Source organism: Tasmannia lanceolata, unplaced genomic scaffold (genome assembly GCF_043159265.1).
Source record: "Tasmannia lanceolata isolate RefF3 unplaced genomic scaffold, GAP_Taslan_0.1 ptg000006l, whole genome shotgun sequence".
Taxonomy (NCBI): domain Eukaryota; kingdom Viridiplantae; phylum Streptophyta; class Magnoliopsida; order Canellales; family Winteraceae; genus Tasmannia; species Tasmannia lanceolata.
In genome coordinates, this window is record NW_027518683.1 from 10666519 (window position 1) to 10686230 (window position 19712).

The following is a 19712-nucleotide window of genomic DNA, read 5'->3' on the forward strand; positions in this document are numbered from 1 at the left end:
ATTTTGATGAGAAATTGATTGCACGCATGACAAACACAAAGCTCCAACTAAGCCATTTTGAAATTTTAGTACAATATTAAATTACCACCGCAGCTGTTCCTTTTAATCCAGTCAAATATTAGATTTCCACTTCATGTTGCACTATTTGAATTGATATTTGGGTCCCTCGTGCAACGCATGTGCATTTTTACTAGTTTATAATAATGCAGAAATGACCTAGGACAAAAAAGATCTGCTTGTCAGTGGTTTTTGTTTTGAAATCTAAAAATTACATAATATATTGGCCGAAATTACAACATGTTGGCCATGGTCCGATATGATTGATATTTCCATAACAAACAATTTTAGACTAGGTGTCTCACATAGAGAAAAGAGTAGGAACTACTCCCCATAGTAGAAAACTTATCTACTCCGTGGGCTTAAAATATAATGGGGGCCACATTGTTTCGGTGATCGAAAGCTTTCATTTGATTGGCCCTCACACAGTTAGGGTGTGTCCAAAAATCAGCTCCATAGGATCATCCCAACCCTTTGATTCTTATTTGTGAGGGCCCATCAAATGAATGCCCAAACAATGTGCCCCCCAGTATAGATTTCAAAAACACCGGTCCGTTATTTCTGGTAGGTATTTTAGTAATATTATCACTTACAAAGGTTATTTTTAATTAGGGTCTATCCGGCTTAGATCCTGAAAACGACCTTGGTCGGCCGAAAACCCGAAACAAGCCCGACGAGTGACCAATCCCGACAAAGACCTCCTTTCTTCTCTCTCTCTGCAATTATCATTCATTAAAATAATAATAGAATAGAAAGCCATAAAAGTTGAAAAAGAAGTGAAAAGAAAAGCAGGGAAAGAATATCAATATCCCTCACTGTCATTTTCTTTCTCTTTTCAATACTTTTCCCCCCCTTCATATTTTTCATTTCCAACGGCATTAATCGTCTCTACAAATCGGAAATGGCTGGAATCCGTAACGGAGAAGTGGAATTGCCCGATTCTCCGGCAAACGGCGAGTCGACTCGGATCAGGGCACGATCGTCGATCGTGGACTCTTTGAAGGGATGTGGACTCTCTGGGATCCGGATTGATAAAGATGATCTGAAGCGTAGAATTCTGATCCCTGAATATCTCCGCTTAGCCATGGTCGAAGCAATCAGTTCAAAGGATCCCGCCGCCGCCGCCGGACGGTACGCCTCCGACGGTGGCGCCGCCAGTGCACCGGAGGCGCCGATGGTTGTTTTTGTAAATTCTCGCAGCGGTGGTCGCCATGGAACCATTCTCAAAGGCAGGCTTCAGGAACTTATGGGCCAAGAACAGGTCCGATTTTAAGTTATCGAATTTTCTCTTCTTACTTTTATTTCTGTTTTGGTCTTTGTGTGGAGTCTTAGTTTATTAGTTTAACTGCCACTTGAATTTTCAATTTTCACCTGTTTTTTTTTCTTTTTCGCTAGTGTTTTAATTCTCTCTCTCTCTCTCTCTCTCTCTCTCTCTCTCTCTCTCTCTTCTTATTTTTTATTTCTGTTTTGGTCCTTGTATGTAATCTTAGTTCATTAGTTTAACTGGTACTTGAATTTTCAATTTTTCGCCTCTTTCGTTTTTTCCTTTTTATGTAATCTCAGTTCATTAGTTTAACTGGTACTTGAATTTTCAATTTTCACTTGTTTCGGGGTTGGTTTTTTTTTTTTTTTTTGGTCTTCTTATTTTTATTTCTGTTTTGTTCCTTGTATGTAATCTTAGTTCGTTAGTTTAATTGATACTTCAATTTTCAATTTTCACATGTTTCAGTTTGTGTGTGTGTGTGTGTGTGTGTTAATTCTCATTTTTTTCATGCTGAAGTCAAAATTGAAATAACGCTAGAAACAACAGAGCAGGGAATCTAAAAGCATATCCCTTGTTTGTTCAAGTGCTGGGACTAAACTCACTAAACTATAGGCTCACTCACGCGCTCTTGGGGAATTCATATCCAGTACAGAGCAAAGTCACTGTTTTTTCTAGTGTTCGCTTCGTTTGACCATTCGTACTCCTGTTGAGAATCATCCTGTCCAACTAGTAAGGCCCTGTTGATTATGACCACCGATTGTGAGTCCAAAACCAATTATTGGACTCAAAATTTACGTTTAGCCCCTGTTGTTTAAGATTATGACCACCGATTGTGAGTCCAAAACCAATTATTGGACTCAAAATTTACGTTTAGGCCCTGTTGTTTAAGATTATGACCACCGATTGTGAGTCCAAAACCAATTATTGGACTCAAAATTTACGTTTAGGCCCTGTTCGTTTGAGATTGTGACAATATAACCCCGAATCGATTATTTGACTCAAAATTACGTTTAATCTTGAGTCCAATAATCTGTTGGGACAATCTCAAATGAACACGGCCTTAATTATGAGTCCAATAGCTGGTTTTCGACTCACAGGGCCTAAATGTCTTGCAGGTGTTGCCCTTGCGTAGCATGATTTAGTTAAATCCCTACGCTTGTAGATTGTGATGAAACTGAACTATTTTTCTGATGCATCTTTCTGTGGTTTACTGAATGCTTGGTTTTTGGGCATTGATCTGTTTTTGAGGTTTTCAGGTCTTTTATGCACACCACGTGCATCTTGCAGATTTATGTTTATTTTCATTTCTGATTTTTTTTCTTAAGCTTATGATGGAATTATATGTGGGATTCTTGATTGAAAAGGTTTTTTGGAGTTCTATTTCCAAATATCATATGATCTTCTTGATTGAAAATGAAATATCTCCAATATTTCTTTCCTGCAGCTCGGGTTGTTCTGCTAATACTTTCAACAATGTTCCCTTTATCTGTTTAATGAATCTACCCTCTGGTTGTTTACAGCAATCTTTTCTATTGATTATATGCTTCAAATATGGTGTTAATGTACTATCTGTTTATTTTAAGCACAGTAACATACATAAATTTGTTCACTGACAAGGATCTGTTCACTTCTTGTTAAAGTACAACCGAATGGTTTTAAACTCTTTTATGAAGGGAAAGTGTTGATTCCAAAAATTACATGATTGTCCTTTTTCATATGTAATGCAGGTTTTTGATCTTTCAACCGTGAAGCCTACTGAATTCGTCCAGTATGGATTGGCTTGCCTGGAGCAGTTGGCTAATCTTGGGGATCCTTGTGCAAGAGAGACACGTGAGAAGATGAGGGTCATGGTGTGTTGGTTTTGATTTCTCTTTTGGTCACATTATTTGAATGTGGCTCTAGTTTGTATGGGTACACCTCTAAATATGTTTCTTTTTTCCACCTGTCTGGAAATGCATGCGTGTCTCTTTGTATGTATGAATGAGTGCATTTGTTGGTGCTTATGATCTATGGTGTTTTTGCCAACGTGCGTACTGCCTTGATTGGTAGGATGTAAATTAATTGTTGTGAAGAACCTGAGATTCTTCCTGGCAGGTTGCAGGAGGTGATGGTACTGTGGGTTGGGTTTTGGGAAGCATTGCAGAACTTTATGAGCAGAAACGAGAGCCTATACCTCCAGTTGGGATCATTCCCCTTGGTACGGGCAATGATTTGTCTAGGAGCTTTGGTTGGGTAAGGACTAATGAGTTCTTGGATTTCCAGTTACCTTGTTGCTAGCTACCTTACCTTTTCATTGAATCTGCACTTAATGTTTTCTCCAGGGTGGTTCATTTCCTTTTGCATGGAGGTCAGCAGTCAAGCGATCCCTGTATAAGGCTGTTACTGGCCCAGTTTGTCGTCTTGATAGGTGGGCATTCATTCTGTTCTCTATGTTTCAAGCCCGTGAGGATGGTTCATTTCCGTCATTCATGAGATTTTTTCTGGTGAATTACTTGAATCACTGAAACATTCTGAGTATGATATCCACTGGCTACGAGGCATTGGTGGATTCCATAAGGCTATTGCGAGGTGTTAATTGTTGTGATGCAACATACTGAAGAAGATCTAGGACATTCATATCCATCTAGATTTGAGTGCTGTGACCATAGTTACTGGAAGCTCCCTAGTTAGGTCAGAAGCTTGCTTCGAAAGCAAAATTTTTCTTGCCTCCCAAATTTAGCAGAAGCATGCTTGTAACATGTTTCCTCTTAATTGAGAATATACTTCCTATTTAGTTGATTCCTGAACTAAAAGAGTGTTTGTTTTTTGCTAAAAGAGTGTTTTCCTCTTTTAGTAATGCTAAAGGAGTGCATTTAAGACTTAAATAAATCATCATAAGTTTCAAATAAAACTCATGCGATTTTTTTTTCAAGAACTTGACATTAAATCCAATTGAATTAACCTTGAAGCTTGCAAGGTTTTGAGCAGAAACATTACTAGCTAGTTTTATGCCGTTTGCTGTTACACAAGCAGATTTTAAAAGATCTTCCACATCAATATCGTAATTTTATCAAATTCTTTGTCCAACAGCTTGTTATTGTTTCATGTTCATAAACTCTTGTTTCTTTTTAATCTTTAAACTGATTAGTGATAATGAAAATTTACTTGTATGTTGATGCAGTTGGCGTGTTGTTGTATTGATGCCTGCAGAAGAAACTGTAGAACTGCCACATTCTCTGAGACATACTGAGTACCCATTTGGTCAGGTTGTGAATGTTGTTATATTGTCTCCGTTCGATGATGTAGTGGGTTGTATGCTTTTGCGGATCATATACTGTCAAATTGAACGTAGATATAAATGAAGACAGTTCCATTATCCAAACAAGGAAGTGCTTTGTTTCCCTAAATAAATTATGTTAAATTTGTGCCCTTCAAAAAAAAAAAAAAATCTTAAATTTGTTGCCATATGTCACTGGTGTTGTTTAACTCTCATATGCTATATGCAGCTGAAGAACAAGTTATCTTTCAGAGGGGAACAATCTTTACTTTTGGAGTCTATCTGTTTATTCAATTAGTACAAACAAACAATACTGATTAGTTTGCATTCTTCTTTAAAACCGGTCAGGAAGGAACTCTGGAAATGTAACATTTTTGGCCGCTAGATGTACACATATTTTTACTGTTCTAACAATGTATTTACTGTACCGTTGGTAACTCATTTGGCCGATGAATTGGTTACTGTTAATCATTTCCATTGATGAATAAACATGTTCATATTGACTCTTTTATCATATATAATAAATCTATTTCATGCATAATCGCATCATCAAATCAATAAATCTATTTGCTAGCGTCCATCTCAGAAGTCATTTCGCGGATGGTCTGTTGCATGTTACAGCAGGCACACAGGCTCACTTTTCAGCAGATTTTGTCTTCATTCACGAGGTGGCTGCTGTCAGATGCAACAGACCATCCGTGAAATGCCTTCTGCGATGGACGCTAGCAAATCCCTTCTTTTAAAATTTTCAGACAGAATGGTTCTCTAGGATCAATTGGTTCTACATTGCATCAGCAACATTCACCAGTGGAACTTACAGAATTTGCTGTTCTTTTCTGATAATTATTGTCTTGTGTACACTGACATGGAATACCCACTTCATAATGTTAACCCGACTAATATAAATAGCCCTCAGCTGTAAACATGGTTTTAAATTTCAACCGAAATACCGAAATTTTGACCGTAATCTCGGATTTCTTCCGGGATCGAAATTTAAAACCGAAACCGAAATTTAAATTTTTTGGCCAAAATTATAATATTTCCCCAAAGTTTGCACCGAAACTGAAATTGCCACCGAAATTTCATTTTCGGCTGAGGCTGAAACCGTAACCGAAATTTCAATCCTTGGCTGTAAATGATTTCTAATTATTCGAAAAAGATGCACAAACTAGTCGAATAATTTCAGATGCTTCCATTTTTATTGAAAATGTATATAATGTATAGAGAGGTAAATTATCGTAGACATTTATTTTTTATGTTTTGGTTTGTTTCTAGCTTTCATTTTTGTTGATGGAAGCTTGTTAGTGCTTGAAACATCAGAGGTGAGCCAGAGTTTTGTTTGTGGGTAATACAGACTATGTTCTGTACGATCTTGTGGTGGGGCCAATGGACAACCTTCTAACCCTGTAACTTAACTTGAGAGCTGAATGGACGGGCAACTGTCTGGCTTCATGTTTGGTTGAACCTTCAGTCATTGCTGTAGTGGTAGAGTTGTAGAGGTGGATTCTCATTTTGTGTTTCATTTCATGGTATGTTGCACGCCAACTGGGTCCTAGCAAGTTTAGTCTCATTGAGGCTTTTGGATTCTACACGTTGGACATTTTTTTTTATCATCAAAATTTTTTATATGAAACCTGAGCTAATCTCTCTCTCTCTCTCTGCCCCCCAAAAAAACTGAGCTATCTTGAGTTGGATTCATAGTGCAGAGGATTATTTGCATGGTTGTATTTTGAGGAAAACAGATAATCATGCCTTTAATTTTAGAACTGAGGTTTGTACTGATATATAATGATGCAATATGTTGTTGAGTATCAAATAGAGCATACCCACACAAGGCAAGAACTGAATTGAATATCATTGGAGCCAAAGATGATGCATGGATCAAAGGCATGGATTTATTTGAAGATCAAATGGAGAAGAAGATAAGGTTTCAAGACTTGGAGAAGATCAAATTGAAGACTCAAGTGAAGATTTGAAGTGTCTGTTACTCTGTTAAAGTATAAAAGATAAACAACGCCTTTCTCCAACAGCTTAAGCTATTGGAGAAGTTGGTAAGTAAACATGGTATCAGAGCCAAAGGTCTCGAGTTCAAACCTCCCAGATAGCAAAAATCCACATGTGATGGTCGGCCCAAAGTGGGACCACATGTGCCACGTGTTTGCCGAGTGGGCCACACGTGCGGGGGAGTGTTAAAGTATAAAAGATAAACAACGCCTTTCTCCAACAGCTTAAGCTATTGGAGAAGTTGGTAAGTTAACAGTGTCCAAGTCTTAGTTAGAGTGTATGAGCTAGTCCCTCAATAGTATCTGTGGATAATGGCACTAGGGCTAATCTAAAACAACGATAATGGATTTAGGAAAGCTTCAAATAATTTTGAAATTATTTTAAACAGAAAGTAGACTCTCTTAGCTTTCCGGAATGCACAAGAACATCGAAATCTAATAAAAACGAAGGAGATATGAATTTTGTAGTTAATCGCGCAATCCAGAAATCCTGGTATGGACCTCCATGGAGGCGATTTGTCCAAAAAATATATATATGAGCAACGGCTTGCATGGAGCTGAAGCCTCCTTACCGGGCGTTGGAGCCAATAACGGCTACTTTTGGATTCCTTGCTCTATATAAAGGGTCTTATGCCCCTTAAACTAGAATAGGACACTAATGGGCTATCTGTGATCATTATAGAAGGTGTTTAACATCCTTGTGCCAGTACTTGTGATCTTTTGGTGGGTCAGACACAGGAATTCATTTGTAAATCCTTTGTGAGTGAATTGTAGTGAGCCCAAAGTGTATATCCAACTTGTGAGAAATTGTTTTGTTTTTCTTTAATTGTAAATTGGTGGATGGCACCGTATCAACCCTCAGTCATGAGCTTGGGGACAGCTTGGGTTGGTGGAGTGGCACCGGATCAACCTTGGCAAGCTTGGGGATAAAGCTCGGATTGTAAGCGGTTTGGCCTTCAGCTGTAAGAAGTCCGGGATAGTGGAAGCACGGGAGGGAACATCTCGTGAGAGTGGATGTCGGCCAGTATTGGGCTGAACCACTATAAAATCTCTGGTGCACTTCTTTTCTCTTCTCTCTGTCTTTATCCTTATCTTGCTTTGGGTTTGAATTCATTGTTTATTTGTTCTTGCTTTAAATTGTGAAATTATCTTTGAAAAAACGATAGTTTTTAAAACCCAATTCACCCCCCTCTTGGGTTGCTTTACTTGGGTCACACATCCTATCAGTTAGCCAATTCCCATGGATCCGGTGGTTTTTTCTGAGCCCATGCCAACGCATTTCATGAGTCATCTTCAATAATTAAAGGTCCCAATCAGTGTCTCACAATCCATCTAGGAACCCATAGTAGTGCCCGCGCTTCTGCCTTATTGGAGCCACAAATGCCAGCTAGACCGGAGAATGATAGAATAGTATTAACATTTTCATCTTGGAATATGCCATCTTAGTATTAACCCAATTTCTCTCCATTGATGTAAAGCAAAAAACTTACAATATGTATTTGCCACCAAGTGCATTTCTCTCTAGTTGAGTCCAAAATCCATATTGCCCAAGGGCCACGTAGGAAGGGACTATGCAATGTGATCATAACTGTTCTCAGTCACCTTTAGTTGCTATGCCAACCAACAGCCTTCTCTGCTGCATCGTTTTATTCATTGGTCATTGGCATATTAAAGATTAGATACATTATAAAACTATGGAACTGAGGGTATCTTTTTAATTGAAAACAGGAAACTTCATGTCATTTTTGGCATAACTTATATGGTAGCATCTCTCTGTTTTTTCTTTCTCATCATCATCATTATTATTTTGAATGGTGACTCTTTCTCGTCATTATTAATTGAAGCTTTTGCTGTACTGTCAATATTTCTGTGTGTTGGAGAGTATTTTGGTCATTACGTGTAGTGTTGAGGGTATTGTTGTCTTTATACATCTAACCCTACTTTGGGCTCTATATATACATTCATATTCATTGGACCTCCCTTCAGTGGAGACTCACCATCTTCTCCCTCACTCTTCTTCTTCCTTATCCTTATCCACTTGTCTAACACTGTGGTGCTATTTATTTAACCTTTTCTGAGTGTAAGCTATACTGGACTTCATGCAGGACAGAGATATAGAAGGGGACTTGCCTGAAAAAGTTACTTGCTTTGAAGGAGTGTTTTATAACTATTTTAGCATAGGTATGCTCTTGAACTTTGTAATATTCCATTTGTGTATCCTATCATTTGCATTGGTATTTTCTAATGGCTTTTCTTTATCATTTGCATATGATTTTTTTAAACGATATCCTCTTTATTTTCCCTATGGGTCTGTTCCAGTGAGGGGTAAATACGAGGGAGTAATCCATTTCAGGGTAAATCATTTCAATGTAATCTACTTACCATGTAAATATAGAGGGGGTATATTATTTCTAGCGTTCCAGGACCACATATTGTAGAGGGTAAATGTCATAAGGGTATTTTAATCATATTACATGACTTAGGGGTATTTTGGTCATTTCACCCACTCGATAGTGGTATGTCAGCCATTTTCCATGACTCGGGGGTATTCTGGTCATTTTTACCGGATACGTCGTATTTTGATCATTTTTGTCATGAGGGTATTTTTGTCATTTTCATGATTCCGGGGTATTCGAGTTATTTTACCCTGCATTGGGGTATTTTGATCATTTTTATATCATAAAGGGTATTTAGTCATTTTCTATGACAGGTATTTTGGTCATTTTCACCCTAGGTATTTCGGTCATTTTCCATTATGCAGAGGTATCATGGTTATTGTTACCTGATTGACATATTTTGATCATTTTTTATGTTGTAGGGGTATTTTAGTCATTTTTATTACTTTAGAGTATTGTGTTTATTTTTACATGATATTGGGGTATTTTAGTCATTTTCCATGACTCGGGGGTATTCTAGTCATTTTTACCCTATATGGTGGGTATGTTCATTGTTTCATGTCGATATTTTAGTCATTTTCAATGACTTAGGGGTATTTTGGTCATTTTCACCCGATATAGGGGCATTTCGGTCATTTTCATGATGCAGGGGTAATATAGGGGTATTTCGGCCATTTCTATGATGCAGGGGCATTATGGTCATTTTACCCAATACCGTGAATTTTGATGTTTTTTATGTTATAGGGGTATTCTAGTCATTTTCCATGACACGGGGGTATTCTAGTCATTTTCCATGACTCGAGGATATTCTAGTCATTTTATCCTGAATGGAGGTATTTTGATCATATTTATGTCATAAGGGTATATAGGGTCATTTTCCATGACAGGAGGACTCTGGTCATTTTAACATGATACCTAATGAATCACCATAACCTTATTCCAAGAATGTCCTAATGAATCACCATGGTGACATGCATTGTAGGTCATATTTTCTGAAGATTTCCTTAGAGGCAATATATGGCAGCGTTTATTTCATTTAATTTTGGTTCGTATAAGTTGCTAACTTGATGTCTTGATGGGAAAATAGAAGAATGAAGTTTTAATACTGTAATATGTTCAAATAATTACTTGCTAATTTGATCATCTGGACGAATGTCATTAAGCTTATGACTTTAATAATCATTGCTGACTAAGGTCCTAAGACTATTTTAGAATGCAGTGTTTGAAAACAAATCTCGCTGTATTGAAGGGACTGAAATAACCGAAACATTTATTCTAGCCAAAGCTAGCAGCTAAAATGCTATTCTGAGTTATAATACATAGAAGCCCAACAGAAGAATTTACTATCCTTGAAAGGGTAACAAAGATACATACTCTAACAATTCCATTTACCCAGTGAAGTTCAACTTTCACTTGCTCCACTATTGTTACTTATGTGCTCTTATAAATGAATATGCTTTGTTTTATTAGGTGTTGTTTGAAACCACAAGAATGTCTTCCTTTTGTTTGAATGATGATAAATTTTATTAGAAAAAGAAAGCTCAAGAAAACAGAGCTGAAATCAAGGAGGGAGAAAGTCAACAAATCCCAAGCCCTTTTTTTTTTTGATGGGCAAGCTGGGGTTAGGCGAGACCCCGACCAGATATATTAAAAAGATAGAAAATTACATGGGGGCCCGCGAGGGCAGCATAAACATACAGCATGAGCCAAAATCAGAGAAACAAGCTGTAGGACAGAGTATGGGTTACAGTCGGGGGAACTGTAGACCGAGGCCATCTCCAACAATAATGGAATGTAATTCGGGGGTGATCCGAGCGGGGCCATCTCCCTTTATTGCTTGGTTTCATCGAAATTAGAGATTGAACATTTGGGATTCTCCTACAGATAAATGACTTGTCTATTGATAATGACTTTTCAGTTATTATTGGCTTGGATATCCAACCCAAGTTCTTTACGAGATATCAGGGATGCCATTAATTAGTGTTTATTTTCATTGTATTGAGATGACTGGGTTTGGCTGTTCATTGATTACTAAGCAGTCTAACATCCATGGACTGGGAGGAATATCCAAGGTTCCAACTTATTTTCATCTTACATTGACTGAAGTTATATGCTCTTGATACTGGTTTTTTTCTTCCACCGGAAACTAGTAAATAATGTTTAATATATGGTGTTCATCTGCTCGGAAATAATATTTATAGCTGGTAAACATCTGTTGAGCTACCATTTCATTGCTACAATTTGTATTTCAACATTTTTGTGCTTTTGATTGCTTGCTACTCTTTCTTTTTCCTTTAGGGCCTAGTTTGTCCCTTCATATATTTTTTTTGCAGATTCTTAGTTCTACTGTAAATTATGCAGGAATGGATGCCCAGGTTGCTTATGGGTTCCACCATTTACGCGACGAAAAACCATACCTTGCTCACGGTCCGATTGCAAATAAGGTATGATTAAATTACCATTTCCTTATTCAACTTTATTGATCTAACTGCTGTGGGGACTATGGCCTTCCTACATTTTTGGCAATTTGGTTTGAAATGTATTCAGTTCATTACATTGTTATACACATTTTCATTCAGTTTTTGCATGTTATTTTGGATAGCTTACAATTTGCATTTGGAATGTTGTCATGGGTAGTTCCACTAGAACAATCATACCTTAAGAAATTCTGATATATAGTTTCTTAGGCTAAATGGGTCTTCACTCATCACCATTATTTTTGAACAAGCTCGAGGTGTAGGCCTCAAAATAGGTCTTGTCGCAGGCTCCAAAAATAATTCCTGGATCGTGGGTCGGAGGGTGGGAGGGCGATCCCGGTAACCTTGCATAGAAAAAACCAAACCTGTAACCTTGCATAGAAAATTTTAAAATAATTACATCCTAGATTCTTATCTTGTATTTTGTTTCATATTTCTCATCATTGCGAGAATTGTTGTTTCCCTTGTTATTTATTTTTTGTCCTGAAAATATTTGATACTAATCAATGATAAAAGCTAGTATTACCTAGACCTGGGGAAGGGTTCCATGTATGTCCTCAAGTGTCTTGCAAATCTAGAGTGGGGGTGCTCGTAAAAGCTAGTATTTCCTAGACCTGGGGAAGGGATCCAAGTATGTCCTCAAGTGTGGTGCTCTCTAATAAATAAATTAATAAAGTAAAATTAAAGTAACATAAAAATAATAAAATCCTAACAAGTTTGAAAATACCAAACAGAGTTCCAATCAAAATCAATTTGTAAAAATCTAATTTATTAGCTAAACAATATGGAAAACAGTGAATATTATGCATGAACACAATGCAATGACCATCAATTGTTCCTCAGACAAATTTAACCAACGCCGCCGCCCACCCCCACCCGCCCCCCCCCCCCCCCCCCCCCCGATTTCTCCATATTGCCTCGCATGCAATATAAAGAAATGGGAATACCCCCTTCCAACATGTGAGGGGTTTGCTTTTGGATAGATTTCTCAAGAGAGCGAAAGCAAGCTTGAGTGCATGGAGCGAGAATTCTTTGGCAAACAATCCAAAAAAGAAAACTTATAGATCATAGGTATTTCTTAAAATGTATGACATGCGATAAGTTTTGATGACATCATCTAAAGTGTAAACACTTTATATAATCCATCTTTTTTTTTTTGAATGGAAAAATAGATTTTATTTATAATCCATCTTGAATTTATCATATTGGGGAGTGTCCCAAAACCCCCAACCAACACCTCCAAATATTTATCACAGAGATTCCCAACGAAGGGTTTCCTTTCTCCTCTTCATCCTCCAATGCCTTTTGCCTTGGATAGCCTTTCCTTTTTGTCATGCACACTTCCTTTAGACAATGTGTTTTGAAATGTTTCCCTTCCTCTATTCGCATTGACATGAAATTTACCTTTCTCAGCTAGTCTATTCGAATGAGTCTTGCATGTACGGCATGATAATTCCAAAGTGGTGTTGCCTGCACCTTTAACTTAGAATACCGTTTGATCGCATGGATTGATATCCTGCTTATAGACCCAGAACTGTTAATGACTTAATGTAGTTAGCAATTCATTCTTTGGGATTTGATTTAGTATTTTATTCATTAGCTTGGCTTTCTTCCTTTAACTCAGAATATCAGTTGATAGCATGGACTGATATCCTTCTTATAGACCCAAAACTGTTAATGTCTTAATGTAGTTGGAAGTTCATTCTTTGGGATTTGTTTTAGTATCTTATTCATTACCTTGGCTTTCATCCTTTGGAAATGCAGAATTATGCACCTTCTTTTCTTTACAAGGACATAGATTTGTTTGTTGGTCATTAGAGACCTTTTTCTTGGTTAGTTGATCTTATGAGTTCTTTATTTTGACTTTCCCTTCTAGACTTCTAGTCTTGCATTTACCGGTATGAAACATACGAATACAAGTTTACAGCTGAGTCTACTCTTATCACAGGTGATTTATTCTGGATATAGCTGTACCCAAGGATGGTTTTTTACACCTTGCATGAGTGATCCAAGTTTAAGGTTAGCCATCTCCCCCATAACAAGCATATTTTACACTTTGTGCTCTAAAAATATGTTTCTTCTCATTTTTTACTAAGAATATTTGAATGTTTTGTGAATTCTTGAATTTTGCGTCTGCTGTTATTAGCTAAAATAAACATGTTTCAATTCTCAGTGAATTTATTTGCTAGAACATGTTCACTCCTGTAATTGGATAATTCCTATGCATCATCCCACAATTTTTATCAGAATACTCAATACTTGCATATTTGCCTCTTGTTATAATCTTTTACACCTTGAATCATTGTTTTAGCTCTGTGATGTCTGGCGGTAATAACCAACAGCTCACAACAATAAAATTACCCGGCAAATGTGGGGAAATTATAAGAAATATCCTGGAAACTATAAACTAGTGTCCAGAAATAACCATCATACAGTAATGTATCCACGAATTGATTCAAGCAACAATCTTCAATAATTCTATATTTAACATCGCAAATGGAATAAATCTAGGCTGATATGACTCCAAGATCGTATTAATGAAATCAACCAATACAATAATCAATCACTTTTGCGCTGTTCCACAACTACCAATAGAACAAAAGGCTAAAGAAAGTGCGGGTGCGAATGCTATAATAATCAAGAATATAACATCACATGATTCTTTCCAAAATGAGATAAAGGACTGCCCTGAACTCAGATCGGATGAAGGTAACTCAAATATGGAGGAAATCAACAATCAGTCCAAATCTGGCTTGGAAAATGATTATAACTGCTGCAAATGCTCCATACGAAGATGTCGTCCGGGATCTCACCAACACAAGGATGCCAAGAAGTAAAGATCTAGGGAGTGAGTAGGATCTCACCTATGCCACAATGTGGACCAGGAAGAAGATAACCCCCCCCCGCATCCATCCTTTGCTGAGGGGAAAGTGGATATGCCTCACATTGCTTCGAATCCTAAATCCAGCGGGGAAGACATTGCTTCCCTCAAAGAGATCAGCCGCACAAGCTTTCCAACTCCACAAGAGGAAGAAAACTTCTAGATGATACCCTAATCTGGATTTGGGTGCTCTGTTCGAAAACCCAAAACTCGCAAAGCTCCCAAAGTGCTAATGATGTGCCCCATCTTAGCCAATTGCAAAAACGTACTTAAAAACCCATTTGCATGAAACAAACTTCAACTCCCATTTCCCACTTTCAAAAAATCGCTGCAAGAGTGGGCCCACCCTCTTAAATGTAAATCCCTTAAGAGATGGTCTCCACTGCCTGCACTGACTAGGAAATTGCAAGCGTACAGTATTTAGTCCTGTCTTATCCCGTTGGAACTCCCTGCTGCTGGCTTGTGTTTACACTCATCAATCAGGATCAATCTGATTTACGATTGATAATGTGTAAGCATCTAAAGTTGACCAGGTAAAATAAAAAAAACTTAAAACCATTCTATTGTGGCCCAGTAGACACACACAGACACCCCTTCCTCCTTTGTAACATCATTACTAAAAGCCTGTGCCATGAGCGTATAAGAACAAATACAACTAATTTCTCTAATAGGACTTCTAGACAAAGAATACTGTCAAAGTCTAAAAGAATAAATAATGCCTTCTCCAACAGCTTAAGCTTTTGAAGTAAGGTCCTGAGTTCAAATCTCCTTGATGTAAACAATCCACATGCAATGGTCAACCCAAAAGTGGGGCCACATGTGCCACGTGTAGGCCACACGTGAGGGGGAGTGTCAAAGTATAAAAGAATAAATAACGCCTTCTCCAACAGCCTAAGCTTTTGGAGTAAGTGGTTGTTCCACAAATACAACCTTTGTGTGTGGATCTAAGATGCACCGATGGATCAAGATGCATCTTGATACACGTAGAAACTGAGTTTCAAGTTGCACCGATTGATCTACTGTCTCAAGGATGTGTCCTCCTAACTTATACATAAACAAAATCAGGAACCAGGCAAAAAGAAGAAAAATGAAAGAAGCAAGAACATGTCTTTAGCATTTAGAAAATGCATATTTTAGCCTGCACAGTGGAATGTGGATATCTGTTTTGTTTTCTCTCTGAACTATGTTTTTCCAGTTCAAACACATATCGATTGTTTTTCAAATACTTGGTATTAGATTTAGAAAGTTGCTCATTCATCATGTATGCATACGGCATAACGATGTCATGTCAGTTACAAAGAATCAGTAGCATTAGGTTTGCAAATTGTAATGTTGTTCCTGAGTGTAATCTTGTGTGTCTTAACCGATATATTCACAATATTAATGAATGCAGGGGGCTCAATAACATTTTACGGGTGCAAATAAAGAAGGTCAATTGCTCAGAATGGGAGCAGATACGAGTTCCTTCAAGGCAAGTTGGAATCTATTCTTAGTTTCTATCCATCTTTTACTGGAAAAAGTTTAAAATCCGAATAAGGACTAATCTTAAAAATATTTTGATAGGCTAGAGTCCTGGATTGCATGTTCATCATTAAGTTTATTTTAGCATATTGTAATGATGAATTCACAAGAAAATAAAAAACTTAGACAGTTTTATATTTTGATGTAGTATTACCGTGGTCAATCTAATTTTTTTGAGACATCTTCATTTTTGTTCATTTTCTGTTACAAGTAGTCTGACTTTTTTTTCCTTCCAGTGTTCGGGCTGTTGTTGCTTTAAATCTTCACAACTATGGAAGTGGAAGGAATCCATGGGGTCAACTAAAGCCAGAATATTTAGAGAAGGTGTGCTTTATCTTTTCGGATGAGATCTTCTGATTTGACATCATGATGATTTCCAATTTGTTTTTGTGGGAAGTGAAAAGAGCAAAAACTAGTTTCTAATAAGAATACATTGGATGGCATTATCAGCAAGAAAAAACTCATATGATATATTTTGATGTAATTTGAGATTAGTGTGAAATATGAGCAGCAATCTTTTACATGTGCAAGTGCCCTTGTTTTGAGTGCGTGTTACAAAACACGACTAACATTTTCGTGCTGGACTTATTTTTTCAGAAAGGGTTTGTTGAAGCTCATGCTGATGATGGGCTCCTTGAAATATTTGGCCTAAAACAAGGGTGGCATGCTTCATTTGTTATGGTTGAGCTCATCTCTGCGAAACACATTGCACAGGTAACAAAACTATAATCACTTTTGTTATCTTGAAATATTGAACAATCTGTGTTGATCTGGAGCTATATGGATTTTAAAATTTTCATTAGATTTTTTTTTGCTAGTAATTGTTTTGCTCCAGTATCTAAAAAAGGATATAATTGATGCCATATAACCTTGATTCTCATGAAATGCTGGAAATATCCATCATAATTGATAATTTGTCTTGATTTTATACCTTAAAGAACCTGCTATCCAATACACATCTGATTTCTTTCCATTTTTGTGAATAGGGAAATTGTCCACTTCTCGGAACCTATGATACCCGGATCCTTCACAAACTAGGATACTAAGGGGCCATTTGGATACTCGGATTTTAGAATCCAAGGTTTTAGTTTGAAAACAGTGTAAAAGAGGGTTCATGATCAAGCTGCTGTGCGCTGTCCTGGCAGCGTTTCCTGGATTTAAAGTAAGAAAACCAGGTTTTAGGAATTTCATGATGGGGGAGTGGTTTCTAAAACCTGGTTTTCTTACATAAAATCCAATAAACGCTGCCAGGACAGCATACAGTAGCTTGATCATGAACCATCTTTTACACTGTTTTCAAACTAAAAACCTAGATTCTAAAATCCGCGTATCCAAACGGCCCCTAAGTATCGGATATGGATACTTGGGTAAGGCTAAGGGATACACCTTGGATGCTCTTGGTCTATATCTTATTATATTTTCCTTTTGCTATTTTTAAAAATTTGTAAAATGGTTTGTCCTCTTAGACCTTTCTGTCAAGAATGGCAAAGATTCGTTATCCTTACATTGACTCGATGTTTTTATGAATTAATAAAATATCCTTGATATGTAAGTTTAAATTTCAGTCTTACTAAATCGAATTTGTTCTTGATATTTTTTTTTTTTCGAACTCAGAAAAATATAAAAGTGGCACTATCTTGAACACCATGCATTTTTGTTATTTCATAAAAGATTATGGAGTAATATTAATTGGTAGGTGAAGTATTCTAACAGAATTACTTTGAAATGTCCACTGGCGTCTTTCAGGCTGCCTCAATTAGATTGGAAATTAGAGGTGGGCAGTGGAAACGAGCTTATATGCAGATGGATGGAGAGCCATGGAAGCAGCCAATAAACAAGGAATATTCAACCTTTGTGGAGATTAAAAGGGTGCCCTTCCATTCCCTCATGGTAAATGGAGAGTGATTTTCTTGGCTTTCCATTAATTCATGTTTGGACCTCTTAACTTTAATCATGAGTTCCAATAAGGTATGAAAACATGTATAGCATTTTCAATCAGCTGAGGGCTTGTAATTTATGTGCTAGAATCAAGAAATTTCCTCTAGATACTTAGCAGTGATGTAAATTTTATTTCATTTATAAACATTAGTGTATGATTTATAAAGTAGAGAGCAAACCGTTTTCACTTTACAGAAATCAACCAATAAAGGCTTCTAATGGCAAAGGCAAATAAGACTTCCTGAAATTGCTATCGGCACTCCTTTTCTTAATAATGGCACTCCTCCCTTAAACACTTTTGTAATTAGCTTTTAAAAGCTTTGATAATTCTCAAAATGCTATTGGCACTCCTTTTCTTAATTCGCAACCTTACCTCTGCTTTGCAGACAGGCTGTTTCCGTGACTCAAACCCGTGACCACTATGTCTATGGAGCAACCTTAACGTTGCGCCAAGGCTCGCCCTCTCAAAATACTATCAACAACTAATAAAAACTGTTTACTTAAGTGATACAAGAGTGGATATATTTCCCATTCTTTCTTCAAAGGGATTTGTTAGGGACCATCGTAGAAGGCATTTTGTGGACAGGCTGTAGCATGAGAAAGCAGCCACCTCAGAGAATAAGCCAAAATCTGTTGAAAAGTGAGCCTATGTGGCTGCTCTCTAATGCAACTGCCAGTCCGCAAAATGCCTTCTACGATGGTCCCCAGCAAATCCCAAAAGGTCTGTTTGGTTGCAAAATCTCTTGGGGGTTTAGTAGGTCTTTTGATCGGTTTTCTAGTGACAACTCCCTGGGTCACCCCTTTTGTGTATTTATGACTACTCATTTTACACTAGGAGGTGGTGACCCAGGGAAGAAAAGGGACGAATATATCATTTTCGTAAAATATGATAAGGGAATGTGGAGTTCATTGACAGCATTCTTTTTCCTTTAGTTATCTTGTGTGATTTTCATTAATTTTGTTCCGGTAATATTTTATGAGAAATAATATGGAGCCCGAGTGGTACGAAGGAAGCACTGCCCTTGATATTTGCTCCAACAGTATCATCTTAAAAGTTGTGCTGCTGTTGAATCAAATGTCATGGGTGGTGCCTCTTGCACAAGCATGCCCGATCTGGCACCGTATAAAAACTCTCTTAATAACGGCACTCGTCCCTTCACTTTACACTTTTGTAAGTAGCTATTAAAAGCTTTAACAATTCTCAAAATGCTATCAACAGCTAATAAAAAAACTGTTTAATAAAGTGATACGGGAGTGTGGATATTTTCCCAATCTTTCTTCAATGCTAAAAATTAGGGCTGCAACAGGGTCGGGTTTTTCAAAACCCTAGCCCAACCCTGGATCCCATTTTCTCGGCCCTACCTGCCCTGACCCTGAGTCAGGGCCGAAAAACCTCAACCCATTGCCTGCCCTGTAGGGCTCAGGCCCGCCCTGATTGGCCCTGATTGGGCCGGGCTGGCTTGGATTGTGGAATGCCAAAAATAAAGCAACTACATATCATATAGAACAAAATGAGAAAGGAAACAAAATAAGACAATATGAATTCAACAACATGATGGGCAACAGAGACAATCGATTAATAATAATAATAATAATCTAAAGAAACATCAATTCAGGATAATAGAAACATTAGCAAAAGAAACATGTACAAATGGTTCAATTCTATAATAGAAAACTTAGGGCTGGGTCGGGCCGACCCGAGGTATTAACCCTAAACCCGACCCTGACTCAGGGCCTAGAAAATGAACCCTGACCCGCCCTCAGGGTTGGAAAATCCAGACCTTGTTCGGGCTCAAGGCGGGTCAGGGCCAAACTTGCACCCCTACTAAAAATACAGTCGGTTATAAATTCCCAAGGAACAAACACTTAAGGCCTCTGAAGATATGACTAAAAGCTATTTGCTAGTAATTTTATATGAG

The 19712-nt window shown here is 37.5% G+C and overlaps 1 protein-coding gene across 1 annotated transcript; it reads left to right on the forward strand.

Moving 5' to 3' along the window:
- Positions 1-814: 814 nt before the first annotated feature.
- On the forward strand, positions 815-18019 carry LOC143879652 (diacylglycerol kinase 7-like). The gene is made up of 12 exons (XM_077382144.1): positions 815-1318; positions 3049-3171; positions 3416-3553; positions 3643-3728; positions 4482-4566; positions 8686-8761; positions 11338-11420; positions 13402-13472; positions 15728-15805; positions 16092-16179; positions 16453-16569; positions 17602-18019. Exons 1-12 carry the CDS (start codon positions 959-961, stop codon positions 17758-17760), a joined length of 1464 nt encoding a protein of 487 aa, XP_077238259.1. The 5' UTR covers positions 815-958; the 3' UTR covers positions 17761-18019.
- Positions 18020-19712: the final 1693 nt, after the last annotated feature.

Bases quoted from the DNA above. Each gene is read 5' to 3' on its own strand.
- LOC143879652 (XM_077382144.1), top strand. From the start codon at position 959: ATGGCTGGAATCCGTAACGGAGAAGTGGAATTGCCCGATTCTCCGGCA. The intron at 3,554-3,642 runs GTAAGGACTAAT...TGTTTTCTCCAG, and splicing joins TGTCTAGGAGCTTTGGTTGG to GGTGGTTCATTTCCTTTTGC. The intron at 13,473-15,727 runs GTTAGCCATCTC...TAATGAATGCAG, and splicing joins ATGAGTGATCCAAGTTTAAG to GGGGCTCAATAACATTTTAC.